Genomic DNA, 18981 nt, shown 5'->3' with positions numbered 1-18981 from the left:
TAGAGGAAATTTGGAGAAAGGCACAAATACAGGAAAAATGTCAGATGAAGGTCAAGAAAGAGATCATGGTTATGCTTCTACAAGCCAAAGAATTACCAAAGATTGCCAGCAAACACCAAAAGCAGGTGAGAGGCATGGAATTCATTCTTCCTCACAGCCTTCAGGAGGAACCAACGGTGCTGACACCTTAGTCTGAGTTTTCTAGCCTCCAGAACTGTGAGACAAAAGTTTTTTGTTTACTCCATCCCATTTGTGGTATCTTGTTCTGGCAGCCCTTGAAAACCAACACAATATGATTAAGTGCAAAATGATGATAATGATTATCAAATGAGTTTTATGGTTGAAACATATTTTCCAAAATGTATTTTGGATTAAGCTTAGTGCTGAGTGATTGACAAAAGTTACCTTTTGTACTCTTTATAACAGTTCTGAGAGATAGATATTAGCCTCACTATGGAAATTTAAACAAAGATAAGGAGGCCTGATGATACCACATTTGGCAGTACAGTGATCATTGAAACCCAGACATGTCTGATCTCAAAACCCATGTCCCTGTTCAACACTCTGCACAACTTTTGGTAAAGAGCAGTAGAAGAGGCCACATGACTGAGTTTAGTGAAAGGGGAGAATATTATCTATTAAAATGAAACAGAGCTCATGAGGATGATGAACTTCTTCTAGAGCTTGAAGAAAGGAATGAACCGAAAATGTTCGGGTGGCTTGAAGATCAAAGTGTATTCTTCTTGAGGGAAGTAACTTGAGCCAAGACCTCACCTCAGAAAAAGTGGTGGAGTGTTTAGGATGAAAAAGTAGGGTTGTCAGAATTTATGTTGAAAAACAATAAGGAGAGGTAACCTCTTGTGCAGTATCCTGAACACCAAAATAAGTAGTTGCCTTTGCTTTTCTGACGGTTTGGACCCTGCAGAGGCTTTTGAGGAGAGTGACATAACTCAATGGTTCCAAAAAAAAAAGGAATCAGAGAATGTTGTATCCCGAGGACGGGAAGTAAAGGATTTACTTTAACTGGAGATTGGGTGAGGTAACCAGGAAAGAGAGAAGAAATTTTCAGAAGTAGCAGTGTGTCTTTCCAATCGGTACTAGCTTTTCTCTATTTGGGATACTGCGAGGAGGTCCTGTTTGAAGGCAGGGAGATGGACTACATCAGTGGTTCTCAAACATTAGCAAGCATCCAAATCACCTGGAGGCTTGTGAAAACATATTTCTGAGTCCAAACCATAGAGTTTCTGATCAGTAGCTCTGTGGCGGTGTCTGGGAATTCACATTTCCAACAAGATCCCACATGCTGATGTTGCCTGGTTGGGGGATCACACTGTGAGAATGACTGGACTAAATGAATATTTTGTAAACATCTTAGAGTCATGCTGGTGTGCCACGATAATCCACCTGACTTGTTGCAGGCTTTTTACTGTGTTCTGCAGAAGGACAGTGTGGTGGGGTTTATAATTTAGGGAGAATGCAACTTGGGAGATTCTATGGCATCCACACATAAATTGACCTTTTCAAGCTTGATATTTTCCAACCATGTCCCAATTCTTACCTCTCTTTTCCATTTTGTTTCTAGTTTATTTTTAACTCTCTTAAGGGTGTATTTTTCTAGATATTTATACTCATTCAGTCATTTGCCTCAACACAGCCCCCTTTTCCCATTTTCCTTTTACATATATATTAATATGTATTCAGAATAGTCCTCCTTCTAAGTAGGAATAAAGGTAAATTCAGTAAAATCTTGTTTTCTAAGTAAGTAGTTACATATAGCTGTATAGTGTTTTCTGATGCAGTGTTTTTAAGAACCAGTGACACAAAGACCCTTGATTCATGATTATATAGTATGAAGTACTTTGTGAGCATCTGGATGTAGATTTTCTTTTGTGAGAAACAATTTACAATACTTTACAAAGACTGAACTAATGAATTTCAGATTTTGAGTGTATTACTGTATACGAACCCTCTGTATTATTATTTCTACAGCTAAAGATAGTCTAAGATGTTTTTGAAAATTGTTTAACCACAGTCTTATTGGCCACTAATATTCTGCAAGACATAGTTTTGCAGGTATGATAATAATGAGATTTTTTAAATCTGTTATTTCTTTACACTCTCTAGCTAATTTAAAAGATGAGGTTTTGGTCACAAGTTCTTACTATAATTGCAAGGGGTGAAGACACACTACTTTTTCTTGCAGATAGTGACACACACTCACACACATACTCAGGTACATTCCATGAATTAAATAATCCTTGGGAGAGTCTGTCAAACAATGCCCTTGTATGATTTTGAAAAGACATGCCAACTGCCTTTTCACCTGATTTCAGTGTTTTCAATACTGCTACTTAACAACATATTTCAAGGTGAGTAAATTTGCTGGCTTGAGTGAGGCACAAGTTTCCTATGGGTAATTAAACTCTGTTTAGTAAGCAGAATACATCCTCAAACATCTTGAATGTTAAACTGGAGTTTTGGTAGGTTCAACGCACAAAGATGATCAGTAATATAGATGTGTAGGATGAACTGAAATTTTAAAAACTTTTCGAAATAAGCTTAATTAGCTGGTATAATGACCATCAATATGTGAGGATTAGGTTGTTCTTATAAAAATAAGAACAGCTGTATTTGTCTGATGACAGAGTTGGTTTTAAGAACAAATTTGTATGACTGTGTGACTGGGTGTTTGAGAATTAAAAAAAGGAGTGAAGAAGCCAAAGTTGTGATTTATATGCTTACTGAGATGTACAGCTAAAGAATTGAGGAAGACTATGGTTATAAATATTTTGGGAATACAGAATAAAACAAACGGGTAAGGACATTCTCAACAAAGTCTTTATTTTCTCATGGAAATGAGAGCATATATGTACATATAACTATGCCTAACATATATACATGTATAATAACTATTACAACGCAATATGATAAGTGCTATTGTAGAGGTATATTTAGAAAGTTATGGGAAGGTTTCCAACTCAAAATACTGAGGAGTATATGCAGCAATAAAAAAAGACAATGATTATGAGTGAAGAGATGACCAGCAAACTAAATATTACAATGTATCTGGAAGGATCCAAATACATTGATATCTGATGAATAAAACAAACCGGGATTACTACAGTCATGAATTACACACAAAGGCCCTGTGCAAAAAAATGCATTAATTAAGATCTGTTCAAAGAATGCTGTTCCAATAAGCACCACCACTACCACCATTCTCTCTGGCCCTCACTCCCTATACGCAGCAATTAGCAGCGAGTTGCATACCTGGAAGCAAAATAAACAAAAGGAAGTACTGCTCTCTAGGGACAGCAATCAAACTGACTGAGAAGATGAAGGCTTCTCTCGGGGTGTTGGTCCCCTACATAAACCTCTCGTTTTGGTATTCAGTGAGTCCCATGTGAAGAGTTAGATCTTCACTTACAATACCCAAATCTAAGTCTCTCATTTTCAGGCTCTACTCAAGTACCCAGTATTCAAAATTCAGTTACCTCTTCAGGGTCCAGGTCTATAGCTGAATCAGTCCTGTCTCTACAAAAACAGAGGAATTTGTTCTCCTAATATTTGTATGGTCTTAAGCTTACAAAATTGTATTGGTGTTACAATATTTAAATCAATAGATGAGCATGATATGATCTTTTGAAAAGACATTTTAATAAGTGTTATTAACAGGACAAGAATTTCAGGACTGGCCCTGTGCCACACCATAAGTTTGCACATTCCACTTCGGTGGCCCAGGGTTGGCCAGTTTGGATCCCAGGTGGAGACCTAACACACCATTTGTCAACCCATGCTGTAGCAGACATCGCATGTGTAGAGTAGAGGAAGATGGGCACGGATGTTAGCTCAGGGCCCATCTTCCTCAGCAAAAAGAGGAGAATTGGCAGCAGATGTTAGCTCAGGGCTAACCTTCCTCAAAAATAAACAAACAAAAAAACCCCTGGAATTTCAAATTTTCGTTCTAACTGATTGTTTTTAGATGAGAAGTCCTTATATTTCTGGTAACACTCTTGCCATGTAAACTTGCCTATATCTCTGGCCGTTTGTTTAGATCACAGTTTTGCATAGATATAAAAAAAGTAAAATCTGTGTCAGCTGATGCTATCATTAGAAAACAGAGATATTGGGGCCAGGCTGGTGGCGCAGCAGTTAAGTGTGCACGTTCTGCTTGTCAGCAGCCCTGGGTTTGCCGGTTCAGATCCTGGGTGCAGACATGGCACTGCTTGGCACACCATGCTGTGGTAGGCGGCCCACATATAAAGTAGAGGAAGATGGGCACGGATGTTAGCTCAGGGCCAGGCTTCCTCAGCAAAAAGAGGAGGACTGGCAGTAGTTAGCTCAGGGCTAATCTTCCTCGGAAAAAAAAAAAAGAAAACAGAGATATTGACTTTTGCTGTTTGAAAAGTACTTCTGTGAACATGGGAAAAGTTTTATTTAAGTATTGGCTGAATTAATTAATTTAATTAAGAGTGGTCTTAATTTGTATATTTTATTGCAATTATCTGCATAGTTAATTGCATTAAATTTTATTAATCATAAAATACTACCGTAAAATTGAAGTGTTATTAGGCTACAGGTAAATGTACTGATATATTATTATTATTATAGAAGTTCTGGCTTTAAAATCCAGTGTACTCCAGAAAAAACAAAAGACTAAGTGTCAATTGGATCAGTCTTCTAAATTAGTTTTGTCTAAATAGACTAGACCAAAGCAGATTATATGCCTCCTTAGTCTCCTTTTGCAATCAACACACCCAAATCACTAATTTCACCACAAATGTTTGAAGGAAGGGCAATCTAGAGTGAACAAGCAATCTCCAGAGGGGAAAAAATGAGAGTAGGAGAAAAGAGGAAAGATATTGCTTGCAAATAATACCAAGAGTGCAATAATGGGTCACCTGCCAATGCCCACCTTCACGATAGGGGAAGCAGACAGTTTCTGGAATGATGGAATTGCATAGGCCTTCTACCAAGAGAGGGATGGGAGTAAGGCCAGGCTCAGTTCTGGATGGCCTTGAAACTTACACAACTTTGAGGGCCCTCTTTAAGGAAGAAAAGAATACGCAATTATAAATACAAAACTGCTAGGTTCTTGTAATGGACTTGAGCTTCAAGTAAATCCTTCTCTGGGTAGGGATAAAAAAAAACCATAGATGTGAAAATAAGGAGGTTTAAAAATGTCCTACCTCTTCCTGGGAAAAATTTCTCCTAATGGGGCCACAGGATAGAAGCCAGGGACCTTTAGACCAGGAGCAGTGAAAGCCAGCTTCTATAGCATTTGAGAGTACAAGCATGAAATCTGTTCAATCATTCATTAACCACAGTTGTGTTGAGTCAGTGGTGGGCAACCAGAGAACATCCTTCTTTTAATGATAAAATAAATCATGTCGTGCAGTTGGCTGATTTCCTCTTTGTCAGTGTTTCAACAAAATAAAAAGATGTCTCTGTCCAGTTCACTTTTGTCTAATCCTTTGTAGAACAATTCTATTTTCCCCAGAGGACTAAAAGCTGGCCTTGGCTCACTGTTAGACTGATAGAGATAAACTAAGATAATTGTTTGTTTGCTTATTGTGTGTTAGTTTGTTTTCCCCATTGGGTGCCAATTGAGGGAATGGAACTGAAGCACAGTGTATGGAATTTGGGTACCTTCACACACCTTCTTAAAGTTTCTTCATTTTCGTGTGTGTGAAAAGAAATCTCTAGATACTGCCCTCCTCAAACTGTAACATAATGAGAATTTAGTTATTTTACTTCTTCACCATGATTAAATTACATATTTATGATCTATTAATTAGTTGCAATTATCTACCAATTATTCTGAACTAGAGGGTCATCATCCATATAATTGTATAACAAGTACTCTTGGTTGGTCTGTGAGTTTGGTGCACAAATGAAATTATATCAATGCACAGGATAGTATCTCTTGGAAAAAGTGGATTATTAGTTATAGATATTTTACATTTCTATACCAGCAATGACATTCAAAATGCCCTATTCCTCTGTTATAGAATTTGCTACGTACTGACATATGATAAATTACGGACATACTCCTATCTAATACTAGGTTATGTGGTCCTTGAGAGATCAGATACTCTGTCCAGATGCTGTGGTTTGCATTTGATATCTCATTTAATAATCACAGCAACTCAATTAAAAAGTTATTTCTGCTTTGCAAAGAGAGCAAAATGAAGCACATAGAAATAACTTGTCAGGGGACATACAAATTTGGAGTGGCAGAGCTTGAGTGTGATTAATGCTACCTGACTACACAGTCTCTACTCATTTCTTTACACAGTCCTGGTCATATTATCTACGTTGGTACCAGGGCACAATACATAGAGCAGACAGTGAATAAATAACTACCCAGATGTTTAACTTTTACAACTTCTTGTGGTTCTAGATAATGAAAATATCCATCATGGAATGGGAGAACCAGACATCTAGCTCTGACTTCATCCTGACGGGAATCTTCAGTCACACTCCCACTCATATGTTCCTGTTCTCTCTGGTCCTGGGTATCTTCACAGTGGCACTCTTGGCAAACACTATCATGGTTCTTCTCATCTACCAGGATACCCAGCTTCACACCCCCATGTACTTGCTGCTCAGCCAACTATCCCTCATGGACCTAATGCTCATCTGCACCACTGTACCCAAAATGGCCTACAACTACTTGTCTGGCAGGCCGTCCATTTCTGTAGCAGAATGTGAAGCCCAGATATTCTTCTATGTGTCCCTGTTTGGTGCTGAATGCTTCTTATTGGCTGTCATGGCCTATGACCGCTATGTTGCCATTTGTTACCCTCTTCAGTACCACAATCTCATGAACTGGAAAATCTGTGGAGTCATGGTTGCCTCTTCATGGACCCTTGGTTCCTTTGATGGGATTGTTGATGTAGCCACTACCTTATCATTCTCCTATTGTGGCTCCCGAGAAATAGCCCAGTTCTTCTGTGATGTGCCTGCACTCCTAACTCTCTCATGCAGTGATACTTCCACATTTGAAACTCTTGTTTTTATTTGTTGTGTGTTAATGCTTCTCTTCCCTTTATTACTCATCGTTATCTCCTATACTCGTGTAATCATGGCTGTCATTCGCATGAGCTCTCAGGAGGGTCGGCACAAGGCTTTCACGACATGTACGTCACATCTTCTTGTTGTCGGAATGTATTATGCAGCAGCTATGTTCATATACATGCGGCCCACTTCTAATCGTTCCCCAACCCAGGACAAGATGGTGTCATCCTTCTACACCATTCTCACCCCCATGCTGAATCCCCTTATCTACAGCTTCCGCAACAAAGACGTGGCCAAAGCATTCAGTAAGGTCCTAGGGAAGGGGAAACCTAGAAAATCAATTGGATAATAATCAACAAAGGCCCTTTTCCCTGATAACTCCTCTCTCTCAATCTGAAACATTCATTTATTTAAAAGTATGTGCTAACGACACATGTATAGACCATTTTCCTGAGATATGTATAGACCTCAGAGCTGATAGACTCTGGATACATATCTAGTCAGTTGACATATTTTGCACTTATTGTATATATTATGGTTTTAAGTATAAATCAATTAAAGTTCTTGAAAAGTAAAAAATTAAGTTAGTAAACATATATACCCTAGTTATAGAACTATATAACAAAAAAAACTGCATTAAATGCTTTCCCTTATTTTCAAAACCCAGAATTTTATTGGACTGCTTATATTGTGTCTTATGTACTGAGTTAAATAGTACACTTGCCTAATTCATGTATTAGTTCATTTGAAATAAAAGCTAAATCAGAGTCACAGATTTGTTCTCATTTGCCTAAAAGCTTATCCTATATTGAATGCTACTTATATTTGCAGAGGAAGGAGAGTTGTTTTGCTTTGTTTTGTTTTCATTGTTTGACTTTCTTATTGCACTGAGCATTTGTATACTTTCAGATTGCCTTTTGGTGCCAAATCCAAAAGCTCATCTCCAAGATTAATGTCAAGGAGCTTACCGCCTATATTGTCTTCTAGCAATTTTATGGTTTCAGGTCTAACATTCATGTCTTTAATCCATTTTCAGTTAATTTTTATGCATGTTGTAAGACAGTGGCCCAGTTTCATTCTTTTGTATGTGGCTGTTCAGTTTTCCCAACACCATTTATAGAAGAGACTGTCCTTTCCTCATTGTGTATTCTTGGCTCCTTTGTCAAAAATTAGCTGCACGTAGATGTGTGGGCTTATTTCTGGGCTCTATTCTCTTCCACTGATGTATGTGCCTGTTTTTATGTCATACCATACTGTTGTGATTACTATAGCTTTGTAATATAGTTTGAAATCAGGGAGTGTGATGCGTTCAGCTTTCTTCTTCTTTCTCAACATTGCTTTGACCATTCAGGGTATTTTGTAGTTCCATACAAACTTTAGAATATCTTTTATATTTCTGTGAAAATGCCATCAGAATTTTGACAAGGATGCATTGAAACTGTAGTTTGCTTGGATAGTATGGACATTTAGATAATATTAATTCTTCCACTCCATGAACACAGAATACCTTTCTATTTATTTGTGTATATTTCAGTTTCTTTCATCAATGTCTTATAATTTTCAGAGTACAGATCTTTCACCTTGGTCAAATTCACTCTTTGGTATTTTATTCTTTTTGATACAACTGTAAATAGGATTATTTTCTTAATTTCTCTTTATGATAGTTTTTTAATTAGTGTATGGAAATTTAACAGCTTACTGTGCATTGATTTTGTTTCCTACAATTTTGCTGAATACATTTATCAGTTCTAACAGTTTTTGGTAGAATCTTTAGGGTTTTCTACATATAATATCATGTCACCTGCAAATAGTGACAGTTTTACTTGCCTTTTTTTTTCTTTTTCTTACCTCAGCTAGGACTTCCAATAGTATGTTGAATAAAAATGTTGAGAGTGGGCATCCTAGTCTTGTTTCTGATCTTAGAGGAAAACCTGTCAGCTTTTTATGATTGAGTATTATATTAGCTGTGGGCTTGTCATTTATGGCCTCTTAATATGCTGAATTACGTTTCCTCTATACCCACTTTGTTGAGAGCTTTTATCATAAATGGATGTTGAATTTTCTCAAATGCTTTTTTTGCATCTATTGAGATGATCATATGATTTTTATCCTTCATTTTGTTAATGTGCTGGATCATATTGATTGATTTGAAGCTATCAAACCATCCTTTCCTCCCTGGAAAAAGTCCCACTTGATCATGGTGTATGATCCTTTTAATGTATTGTTGAATTCTGTTAGCAAATGTCTTGTTGACCAAAATATAATTCTTGACAGGAGAGTTTTCCTAATTAAGTTTATAAGTTCACAAGTGATCAAATTAAGTTTTAAAACTTTCTTCTTTCTTACTTACATTTTTGTCTCTCTTTTTTTTTTTGGTACGTCTTTCTGAAATATAATATGCTATCAATGGAAAAATAGCATAGTTTCAGATTGCTATATGGACTTCATAGAAGTTCGCTTTTGCTTAAGATAAAATATCAAAAAGAATTAATTACTGCTTTTGTGTTAGTTGGTTGCTACAGCCTGTAGTTTTTGTTGGTGTTATCATATTCTTCAGTATTCTGAAGACCAGAGGAATATTTGGAACTTTGGAAACATAAAAAAAACATTTAATTTGTGTACCTCTGAGATGCAGAAACAGCTATGTATTTTTGAATGGAAGATGGCCTGGCTGTGTATTCTGAAAGAACCCAGTACTCTGAAAGAGCCAGTGGATTTCATTCTTTAAGAAGAGTAAGAAAAGGGGAGAAAGATGATGATGGCACTACTCATTTCAAATCCAATCTGACATCATAGTAACTAAGATTATTTGAGTGAAACTATGTTTGGTACATAGTACAATGAGGAGTGATGGGCTGAGTTGTACAAACAGTGAGTACACTTCGTGATGAGAAAAGGCAATGGGCCTTGGGGAGACTTCATTAAGTGTGTACTAATCAGTTTCAGGACTGACTGCTTCATCTTTGACAAAACAACAACAAAAACACCAGTCTTATTGGCCCTGAAGGTCCTGAATGCACATCTAAATTGTCCCACAACGTGTGGCTATTCTGCCAAGTGTGGGCAATTGAACCCATAAAGAATAAGCTGAGGGTCACCAATGCTCCACTGATAACCTATGTGGAGTCCATTACCCCTGTTGATCACAGACTCAGATGTTACACACATCCAACTTTACAAGAGAAAGGAAGAAACTTGGCAGAATATTGGTATCTAGAGTAGTTGAATTCTGCTCAATATGCTTTTCCCTGCTCCTCTCCCTGAGTAGGAGCACTAGTACCAATGGATTAAGAATAGGAAAATGAAAAGGCTCTGGTGAGAGGATAGAGAGCTTTAGGTATGAATGAGGAAAGGGGCAAATATGTTTCTTTTTTTTTCTGGTGAGGAAGATTGGTCCTGAGCTAACATCTGTTGTCAATCTTTCTCCTTTGTTTTTCTCCCCAAAGCACCAAAACATAGTTGTATATGCTAGTTGTAAGCCATTCTAGTTCTTCTATGTGGGATGCCGCCACAGCAGGGCTTGATGAACAGTGTATAGGTCCACGCCCATGATCCGAACCAGCGAACCCTGGGCCACCGAAGTGGAGTGTGCAAACTTAACCACTTGGCTGTGGGCCCGGCCCTCAAATATCTCCTTTTGAATGTAATTAGTGAAGGACTATAGTCCATGCCAAGAAGTAGTTCCCCCTAGAACTATAAAGAAGATGTTAGGTGGACAAATTAATCTAGGAATGGCTCCAAGTTATCAGGGAACATCTTCTCTTTCCTCCTGTTCTGGTTTACAGAGTTTCCTTGCCTTGAGAGGTAAATGTATAGGGCTCAGGTTTGTATGTGAACATAAGCAGTAAAGGGCAGAGAGATGCCTCAGCCAACATTTTGTGTTATATGACAGTTATACAATCATACAGTCTGACCCATCTCTACAATTCAATTGAGGTTGTTAAGGGAGATGGGAATATGGAAGTCATAAATGAGTATTTACTTGAGAAAGGCTTCAGAATACATTTCTTCCAGGATTCTCTGGTTTGAGGAAGGGTGGGGTAGGCCCTGCTCTGTTCATTTGTGCTCTTGAGTGTCAGGAGAAATATCATCTCCACTGAGGTAAAACAAATGTGCAAAATTTTAGAATTCTCAGTATCCATTCAGCTAATTTCTAATTTTAAAGTAGAATATCCACTATGTTTACTATATTACTACATCATAGTAAAGCTGAAAAGGCCCTCTATACCCACCAGGAACCCAGTGTAGTTCTTGATGTGCAGATGATATGAAATGATTTTGTCAAGATCACAGATTTTTGCATTGTACAGACCAATCAAACAGGCTTGAAAGTTACAGGAAACTTAACACAACAAACGTTCAGTTTTGGACAGGACGCAAAAACACTCTAACAATGAAAGTTCATTGTTATTAGGGTGATCACTTTTTTTCTAGTCCAATACAATAGTTCTTATAGGTTTATATTTGAACTTTTAAATTTTACCAGTCCTTTGAAAAAGGTTTTATAGTGTCATCTCTAAATATATAATCCATAATGAGACGGATAACATACATGATCAGTTTTTTAAGTTCTAATATGTCTGGAAGTCAAGTTATAATCTAAAATTTATTCTGAGTTTTTTAATTCTAATTTTCCCTGACATCAGTTGGGGTGATCAGCATCTCAGATGGGAGACTGCTGCAAACTTGGGTCTCTTTTCTCCAAGCTCGGTAGAGAGGTACTATTAGAAAAACAGCGTTCAGCGACTCATTACATGAGGTAGCTTGTGGGGACTGAAAACTTTGAATTATTATGGCAAAGTTGTAGATGCAGGGAATCTAGTTGTAAACTACATAATTGGACAAGTATAAGCTCTTTGCTGTTTTGGGGATGTAAGGGCAAACCACCAACTAGTGAAAGGTGGAAATTGTCATGATTAGCAACTCAAAAAGACAAAGCTATTTGGTTCCCTTGGTGACCACTGAAAGAGGAACAAGTCTAACAGTGGTAAATAGATATCCAACAAAATGATGTGACAAACCAGTTGACATATAATGATTTCATGCTAATTAATACCATTAGTAGAGCGTGTGCTGGGCCTATTGTAACATAAATGTATCCTACAGGCCAAATCTAACTGTTTAAATTTAAAATCATGTCACTACAAATTTATGTACATTAGAAATAATAAATGAATACAGTAAAGTTGCAGGGTACAAAATCAACATACAAAAATCAGCTGCATTTCAATACTCTAACAGGAAAATAGCAGAAAGAGAAATAAAAAGTACAATCCCATTTACAATCACAACAAAAAGAATATAATACCTAGGAATAAATTTAACCAAAGAAGTGAAAGACCTGTACGCAGAAAACTATAAAGCATAGTTGAAAGAAATTGAAGAAGACACAAGGAAATGGAAAAATAGTACATGGTCATAGATTGGAAGAATTAACATAGTTAAAATGGATATTTTTCCTAAAGCAACCCACAGATTCAATGCAATCCCAATCAAAGTCTTAATGACTTTTTTCATGGAAATAGAACAAAGAATCCTAAAATTCATGTGGAACAACAAAAGATCCCAAATAGGAAAGCAATCCTGAGAAAAAAGAACAAACCTGGAGGTATCACACTCCCTGATTTCAAAATATACCAGAAAACTATAGGAATCAAAATAGCACGTACTAGCTCAAAAAAATAGACACACAAATCAATGGAACAGAATTGAGAGACCAGAAATAAACCCACAAATCTATGGACAGCTAAGTTTTGACAAAGGAGCCAAGAACACACAATGGAGAAAGGAAAGTCTCTTCCATAAATGGTGTTGGGAAACTGGACAGCCACATGCAAAAGAGTGAAAGTAGACCATTATCTTACACTATACACAAAAATTAACTCAAAATTGATTAAAGACTTGAATCTAAGATCTGAAACAATAAAATTCCTAGAAGAAAACATAGACAATACCTTCTTCAACATCGGTCTTGGTAGTATCCTTTTGAATATATGTCTGTGCAGGCAAGGGAAACAAAAGGAAAAATAAACAAACGGGACTAGATAAAACTAAGAAGCTTCTGCACAGCAAAGGAAAACAATCAACAAAACAAAAAGACAAGCTAACAATTGGGAGAAGATATTTTCAAATCATATGTCTGGTAAGTGGTTAATAGCCAAAATATATAAAGAAATCACACAACTCAACAACAACAAAATAAACATCCCAATTGAAAAATTGGCAAAGAACTATTATGACCTCAATAAAATAATTTTTTAAAATGTGAAAAATTGGCAAAGAATCTGAACAGATATTTTTCCAAAGAAGATATACAGATGGCCAACAGGCACATGAAAAGACATTCAACATCACTAATGATTAGGAAAATGCAAATCAAAACTACAATGAGATATCACCTCACGCATATCAGAATGGCTATAATTAAAAAGACAAGAAATAACAAGTGTTGCAGAGGATGTGGAGAGACTAGAACTCTTGTTCTCTGCTGGTGGGAATGTAAACTGGTACAGCCACTATGGAAAACAGTATGGAGATTTCTCAAAACTTAAGAATAGAACTACCACATGATCCAACTATTCCACTTTTGAGTATTCATCCAAAGAACACGAAAACACAAATGCAAAAAGATATTTGCACCCCTACGTTCATTGCAGCATTATTTTCTTAGTCAGACAGTTGAATTTGTGGTTATTATTCCTGGGTATGATACTACAGTAGTCTCCCCCTTAACTGTAGGGGATACATTCTAAGACCTCCAGTGGATGCCTGAAATTGTGGATAGTACTGAACCCTATGTATCCTGTTTTTTCCTATACATACATACCTATGATAAAGTTTAATTTATAAATTAGGCACAGTATGAGATTAAGATAATAACTAATAATAAAATACAGTCATGCTCTGCATAATGATATTTCAGTCAATGATGGTGGTCCCATAAGATTAAAATCATATGGCCTAGGTGTGTAGTAGACTATACCATCTAGGTTGGTGTAGGTACACTCCATGATATTTGCTCAATGACGAAATCACCTAATGACGTGTTTCTCTGAACATATCCCCGTTGTTAGGTGATGCATGATGGTAGAACAATTATAACAATATGCTGTAATAAAAGTTATGTAAATGTGGTCTCTCTCAAAATATCTTATTGTACTGTACTCACTCTTATTCTTGCAATGATGTGAGATGATACAATGCCTATGTGATGAGATGAAGTGAGGTGAATGACTCAGCGCTAGGCTTATGGACATTCTGGTGATAGTCAGAAAGAGGATCATTGAGCCAAGACAATGTGGATGGTTGGATGTCGGGAGGAGATGACATCCACGCTTATTTGAACACAAGTACTGTGATACTGCAACTGTCAATCTTATATCTGAGAAGGGTACTAAGTCCCTAATGGTTGGGTAGTGTACACAGTGTGGATATGCTGGACAAAGGGATGATGTATGTCCCAGGCAGGACAAAGTGGGACAGTGTGAGATTTCATCACACTACTCAGAAAAACAGGCAATTTAAAACTTACAAATTATTTCTGGAATTTTCCATTTAATATTTTTGGATCATGGTTGATGATGTATATAACTATAAACATGGAATGCAAAACAATAGATAAGAGGGAACTACTGTATATTTTGCTGAGTATGTATATATTCATACAAGTTATATAACATCATTAAGATTCTTATACTTGATATTTAAGATATTATACCATATAATTCTTTCATACATTATGCATTTTAAAGTTAACCTATGTTGATATAAATCAAATTCACTCAAGTGAACTTTTAAACACCTGCACAATATCCCACTGTATAAATATAACATCAACTTATTTATCCATGTCTGTATTGATAGAAATTTGGACTGATATATGTTCTATATCAATGGAGAAAGAAGTATCTCTAGCTGACTATTATTTTAGTGGTGAAGTTGAACGTCTTTTACAAGTTTACTACCCACTTGTGTTTCTACTTCAATTTAATCTATGGCATCTTTATCTGGTGTATCAGAATGGTATTTACTTTTATGTACAGTATTGCTTCAGTCTTGCAACAAAACTGATTTTCTGGCCACTTATTATGTCTAAAATCATATTAGCTGTCAATAATGTTAATCTTATCTCTTCCTTTTAATTATTTTGATTTTTAGTTTGTTTTCATTTTTGTCATTTGCATTACCAGGATTTCCAGGACAATGTTTGAATAGTAGCAGTCGCTGTGGATATCCTTGCCCATTCCTGATTTTAATTAGAATTATTAAAATATTTCACAATTGATTTTTAGGTTTGTAATAAGATCTTCCTAGATGCCACTCGTTACAAAATTCTTTTGTATTGCTGGATTACTAAGATTTTTTTATCATTATGGAGAATTAAATATAGTTTAACCCTTTTTTTTGCAACTATTGTGGTGATTGTGTTTTACTCATTGAATCTGATAATACAGCCCAATATATGTATAGGTATTCTCCTATTTATGAGACTAACCCCATTCAGTTATGATATTGGATAAGTGTGAATATTACTTAGTAAATTTGCTAAAAAACTTATTTAGGATTTTCCCAGATTTATACATAATATGATTCTTCCATACTTTCATTTTTGCTACTATATTTGCCTAGATTTGATATTTCGCTTATCCCAAATCATAAAAGAATTGAGTAAAAGACTGTAGTTTATTATTGGTTGGTTGAAACAGTTGGTATAACAGGGATTAACTGTTCCTTAAAGGTTTCTAATAACTCACCTATGTAATCTTATGTGCCTGGAGTGTGTTACACTTGAATATCTGGATTATTTGATTTCTGTAATAATTATTCGTTTATTCACAATTTTATTTATTCTAAAGTTGATGTTTATAATTTTTACTTTCTAGAAAATTATCCTTTCTTTCCCTAAAATTCCAAACTTATTGGCAACATTTATTTTCTGGGTTTTTTCCTCTCATGAAATAAAATTAAAGCCATTCCAGGTATCATTATAATCATTTCTTACATGTTGAAATGTACTCATATTGTTGCCACCTACAACCCCTATTTCTTTTCACTGAGTTTACTTGAAGTACATTCTAAAACTTCCAAACACGTGTAGTTTGATTACTTATGTTTACTATTATTCTTTAATGTGATTTTACCTGCATGCATAAGAAAATGGTATCCGTATTGTTCTAATTTTTTGCACATAGAACACGGAAAGTACGTACATCCATCTCTTAGTTTTTCCATGACTTTCCTTTCAAGGAATTCTCATTTCTACTTTCCTCTGACTGGGATCAAGATTTGAACCCTGACTTGCCCCAAGAACATATAGTCCATTCCAAATAGCTTTACTCCTTTTGTAACAAAAACTGGCAGTTGGTTGATTAGATAATGAAAGCCTTGCTGGCAAGTTCTGTTTCTCTATCACTTACTTACTTGTTTGTTTGTACATTTGTTTTATCAACAAGAGTATACTTAACACTTTTTAAGCCTAGGGAATGACAATTCTACATTCAAGCATTTCACAGAAAAAGAACACAATAATTTTAGTATTAAAGAATACTATTGGAATTGCATTTTGTTCAATTACTGAGGTATTTTGTTCCAATAAAAAGTTCAGAAATAAACCCTCACATATGTGGTCAGTTGATTTTCAACAGGGTGACAAGATCTTTCAGTGGGGAAAGGAGAGTCTTTTCAAAAGATGGTGCTAAGGGGGCCAGCCCTGAGGCCGAGTGGTTAAAGTTTCACACGCTCCGCTTTGGTGGCCCAGGTTCGTAGGTTGGGATCCCCAGCACAGACCTACTCCACTCATCAGCCATGCTGTGGAGGCATCCCACATACAAAAAGAGAGGAAGACTGGCACAGATCTTAGCTCAGGGTGAATTTTCCTCACATACACATACACAAAAATGGTGCAGGGAAATCTGGGTATCCATTTGCAAAAGATTGAAGTTGGATCCTCATTTTAATACCATACACAAAAATTAACTCAAAATGAATCAAAGACTGAAACTTTAGAGCTAAAATTATAAACCTCTTAGAAGAAACAATTTTAAAGATATGACACCACAAGCACAGGAAACAAAAGAAAAGATAAATCTTAATTTATCAAAATTAATAACTTTCATGCATACCAAAGGATGCTATCAGAGAAAGCAAAAAGACAACCTAAGAATGGGTTAAATATTGACAAGTTACTTATCTGTTAAGGGATTAATATCTCATATCTACAAAGAAGTCCTACAACTCAACAACAGAAAAATCAAACAACCCAATTAAAAAATGTGCAACATATCATCAATATGATGGATAAGAGGTTTTCAGCTTTCATTCTTACAAACAAACAATGATCTGGCAGCCATTCACAGACAAAAGCGTCTTGTGGGAGGTTCTGGATCCAGGTAGGATGTTGTAAAATCCCCGTGAAGACCAAAACTGAGGACAGCTGTTTGAAAAGGCAGGCCAGCACAAGTTGGCAGGCCCCCTAAATGTGATCTGGGCTAATGACTGAAAGCAACCCAATTTCAATATGGAATTTGTTTCTACTAGGCCATGGGCCTGCAGTCAACCCAATGCACCATGGTACCGAGGAGAAGCCATGATCGTCTGTGTCTTCAGTGACACACTAACCACTATGGACTCAATTGCAGATTCTGCAGTGACCCTGTATCCCAGCTTCTGTCCTGCTCTAACGCCAGCCTGGAGTCAGTCCTGGCCACACAGTGAATCATCAGGGAACATGCCTGTCTATGTCCTCAGTTATCAGCCTGCTGGCTACAGATAGAACTGCAAATCCTGAAATGAACCTGTGACACAGCTCTTGCCTTGCTTTATCCTGAGGATGAGAGTCAGTCTTCCCACACAGGGATGTGGTAGGAAACACTCCCACTCACACCCCCAGTTACAGGCCCATCAATCCCAGCCCCAGCTGCAGTTCCTGAAGCAGCCCTGGAATTGGCACCAGCCCTGTTCTCAGTCTGGGCTGCACAGGGATCCAGTGACACCCATCCATGCCTGTGTTAGCAGGTCCACATACCTTAGTCATGGTTGTGGACGTTGAAGCTGCCTCGAGATTCAGTTTCATCCTTACTCAGCCATGGTCTCAGGGAAGTTCTACCTGCCTAGGGATCCAGTGGAAGACAAGCCTATATCCAAGCCCCGAGCACAGACATACTGACCTCGATTGTGACTGTAGATATGGAAGTGGCCCCATGACCTGGCACCAACCCTGCTCAACCACGGTCCTGGTGGCAATCTCATCCATCTGTGGTCCATTGGTAACCACACCCACCTATGCCTCCAGTAACAGTCCTGCCAAAGGTGGCCACAACTGTGGACCCAGCAATATCAATGTAACCTGTCTCTAGTTATGCACCACTTCAATCTTGGAGGCAGTCTCATCAATCTGGCAAGAAAAAGGAGCTAAAGCTGTTGGTATCACACTCCTTGATTTCAAAACGTACTACAAAGCTACAGGAATCAAAAAAGCATGGTACTGGAAAAAACAGAGACACAGATCAATGGAACAGAATTGAGAGCCCAGAAATAACATCACACATCTATGGATGGTTAATCTTTGACAAAGGAGACAAAAACATACAATGGAGAAAGTACAGTCTTTCCAATAAACGCTCCTGGGAAAACTGGACAGTTACATGCAAAAGAATGAAAGTAGACCATTATCTTACACTCTACAGAAAAATTAACTCAAAATGGATTAAAGATTTGAATGTAACACTTGAAACCACAAAAACTCTTAGAAGAAAATATAAGAAGTACACTCCTGACATCCGTCTTAGCAGTATGTTTTTGAATACCATGTCTACTTGGAAAAGGGAAACAAAAGAGAAAATAAACAACTGGGACTACATCAGATTAAAAAGTTTCTACAAGGCAAAGGAAACCATCAACAAAATGAAAAGTCAACCTACCAACCGGAAGAACATATTTGCAACTCATCTATCCAACAAGGGT

The 18981-nt window shown here is 36.9% G+C and overlaps 1 protein-coding gene across 1 annotated transcript; it reads left to right on the top strand.

Moving 5' to 3' along the window:
* Positions 1–6406: 6406 nt before the first annotated feature.
* LOC103566875 (olfactory receptor 2M3-like) lies at positions 6407–7369 on the top strand. Its single transcript, XM_008543426.2, has one exon. The coding sequence runs from the start codon at positions 6407–6409 to the stop codon at positions 7367–7369; it is 963 nt and encodes a 320-aa protein (XP_008541648.2).
* The last annotated feature ends 11612 nt before the right edge of the window (positions 7370–18981 follow it).

The sequence above is a fragment of the Equus przewalskii genome, chromosome 19, assembly GCF_037783145.1.
Source record: "Equus przewalskii isolate Varuska chromosome 19, EquPr2, whole genome shotgun sequence".
Lineage (NCBI taxonomy): Eukaryota > Metazoa > Chordata > Mammalia > Perissodactyla > Equidae > Equus > Equus przewalskii.
Note: the sequence above shows the minus strand (reverse complement) of the source record. Positions and strands in the feature narration are given on the sequence as shown.

Coding starts and splice junctions, on each gene's coding strand:
- LOC103566875 (XM_008543426.2), top strand. CDS start 6,407: ATGAAAATATCCATCATGGAATGGGAGAACCAGACATCTAGCTCTGAC.